The sequence below is a fragment of the Mus caroli genome, unplaced genomic scaffold, assembly GCF_900094665.2.
Source record: "Mus caroli unplaced genomic scaffold, CAROLI_EIJ_v1.1 scaffold_25029_1, whole genome shotgun sequence".
NCBI lineage: Eukaryota > Metazoa > Chordata > Mammalia > Rodentia > Muridae > Mus > Mus caroli.
The window spans coordinates 40-1,853 of NW_018390324.1; the positions used below are offsets into that span (position 1 = coordinate 40).

The 1,814-nt window shown below is 45.4% G+C and overlaps 1 protein-coding gene across 1 annotated transcript in view; it reads right to left on the reverse strand.

The window, feature by feature from the left end:
- Nucleotides 1-230: 230 nt before the first annotated feature.
- Nucleotides 231-1,814, reverse strand: part of LOC110288594 (interferon-induced GTP-binding protein Mx2-like) — a gene marked incomplete at both ends in the record, with an annotated part of 2,751 nt that continues 1,167 nt past the window's right edge. The window contains one exon of the mRNA XM_021154900.1: nucleotides 231-482. Coding sequence (XP_021010559.1) covers nucleotides 231-482 — 252 coding nt within the window. The remainder of the gene's footprint in view (nucleotides 483-1,814) is intronic.

Genomic DNA, 1,814 nt, shown 5'->3' on the forward strand with positions numbered 1-1,814 from the left:
TCTCAGAGTCACAGCCAGGGGCCACATGGACCATAAAAGGCAGATGTCTATTTCTCTAAGCTACCTTTTCATTTGAAGGAATTAGAACCACTTCCCAGAGGCTCACCTAGGTGCCGTGGGACAGAGTTGTCTTGAAACCTGCTGCAGACTTATACCCTACACAGAGAGAGACACAGAAACAAAGGGAACAAGTGGCCTAAAACCCAGTTCCAATGTGTTCACACACTTACCTGGCAGTAGGCATTCAGATGCTTGAAGATATCAGCCATGAATGAGGTCTGTAAATCTTGGGACTGAGAGGAACTGGAAGTGCCATGCTTTGTCTTCTTCTTCTCCTCCTCAGCTTCCTCCTCTCTGACCTTCTGCAAGGCTCCTCTGTAAATCTGGTCCTGGCAGTAGATAATTTGTTCCATCTTGAAGTGGAGTCGGATCGACGTCTCTGCTTCCTTTTCTTGTTCTAATCTGATGTCTTCAAGTTTGGACTGCAAAAAAAGTGAAATGCTTACCATGGAGTAAGAACACAGGGCATCCAACAGATCCACAAGTATCAAGCCACCAGGCAGAAATAAAAGCAGTCATTACCTGGAAGCAGTCCTTGTTCCTCCCTTGTCACTCTCCCCCCACCCCACACACCCCCGCTCCTCTAGCTCAGCTCAGCTATGCGGAGGTCACCTGAGCTGAAGGTGGAAACCAGGGGAAACTGAGTCAGGTATGAGTAGTCCCCTACTACAAGGGTCAATCTTCAGTGTCAACTTGAGTGGATTTAAAGATTTTTTTGTTTATTTATTTTATGTATGTTGTGTTGTGTCGTGTGTGTGTGTGTGTGTGTGTGTGTGTGTGTGTGTGTATGTGTGATGTATGTGTTTGTGTACCATATTCATGTAAGTACCTTCAAAGGTCTGGATGCCCTGGAACTGAAGCTACTGGTTGTGGGTACTGGGAACTGAACCCAAGTCCTCTCTAAGAGCAGTAAGCATTCTTAACTATTGAATCATCTCCCCAGCTCCTTGACTAGATTTAGAATCACACAGGATTTTATATCTGAGCATGTCTGAGAAGGTTTTTCCAGAGATGTTTAAATGAGATAGAAAATCCAGCCTAATGTGAGCAGTACTATCCTATAGTTTGTGCTTCTGAATATCAGAATTCATCTGTTTTCTGAATAGAGAAGTGTGGCTAGCTGCCTCACATTCCTACTGCTTTGTCTTTCTGGCCACAACAGACTGTACCCCCTCAAACCATGAGCCCAAATAAACCCTTATAAAGTTGTTCTTATCAGGTATTTGGTCACAACCAAGGAATACAGGCAGGCAAAGGCTGGGACCTGTGTAGACTCTCAGCTCTGACCCAGCTACTCTCCTTGTTTTTTAAGAAGCTTTGACATCTACAGAAAGTAGCTTCTACCAGAGAAAGTGCAGATATAAGAAGGACTCACTTGAGGTCAGTCATCTATGGCCATCATGTCCTGGGCTTTAAGGACAGCCATAGAGGATAGCCTTCACTCAGCATTCTCACTGATGGAATCCAGTCCAGACTGCGACTCTGGCCCCAAGAATCCAGCAGCCCTTCCTTTCCCTCTGCTTCACAGAATATCAGCTATCCTATTAAGCCAATGGGCTTTCAGATGTCTGGATTTCTCACTTTGGGAAGTAAGTCTTCTAAGACACATTGCACATGTCAAAGGACACTGAAAGCCTACTCTGGTTATCTGACGCTTACCAGTGGTCACATTTCCCCCACCCCTTTCCCTTCTGCCTGCTGGGGTATCAGAGAGCATGGCTACAGGGTTATAAAATGTTCCTCCTTCCTCAGAG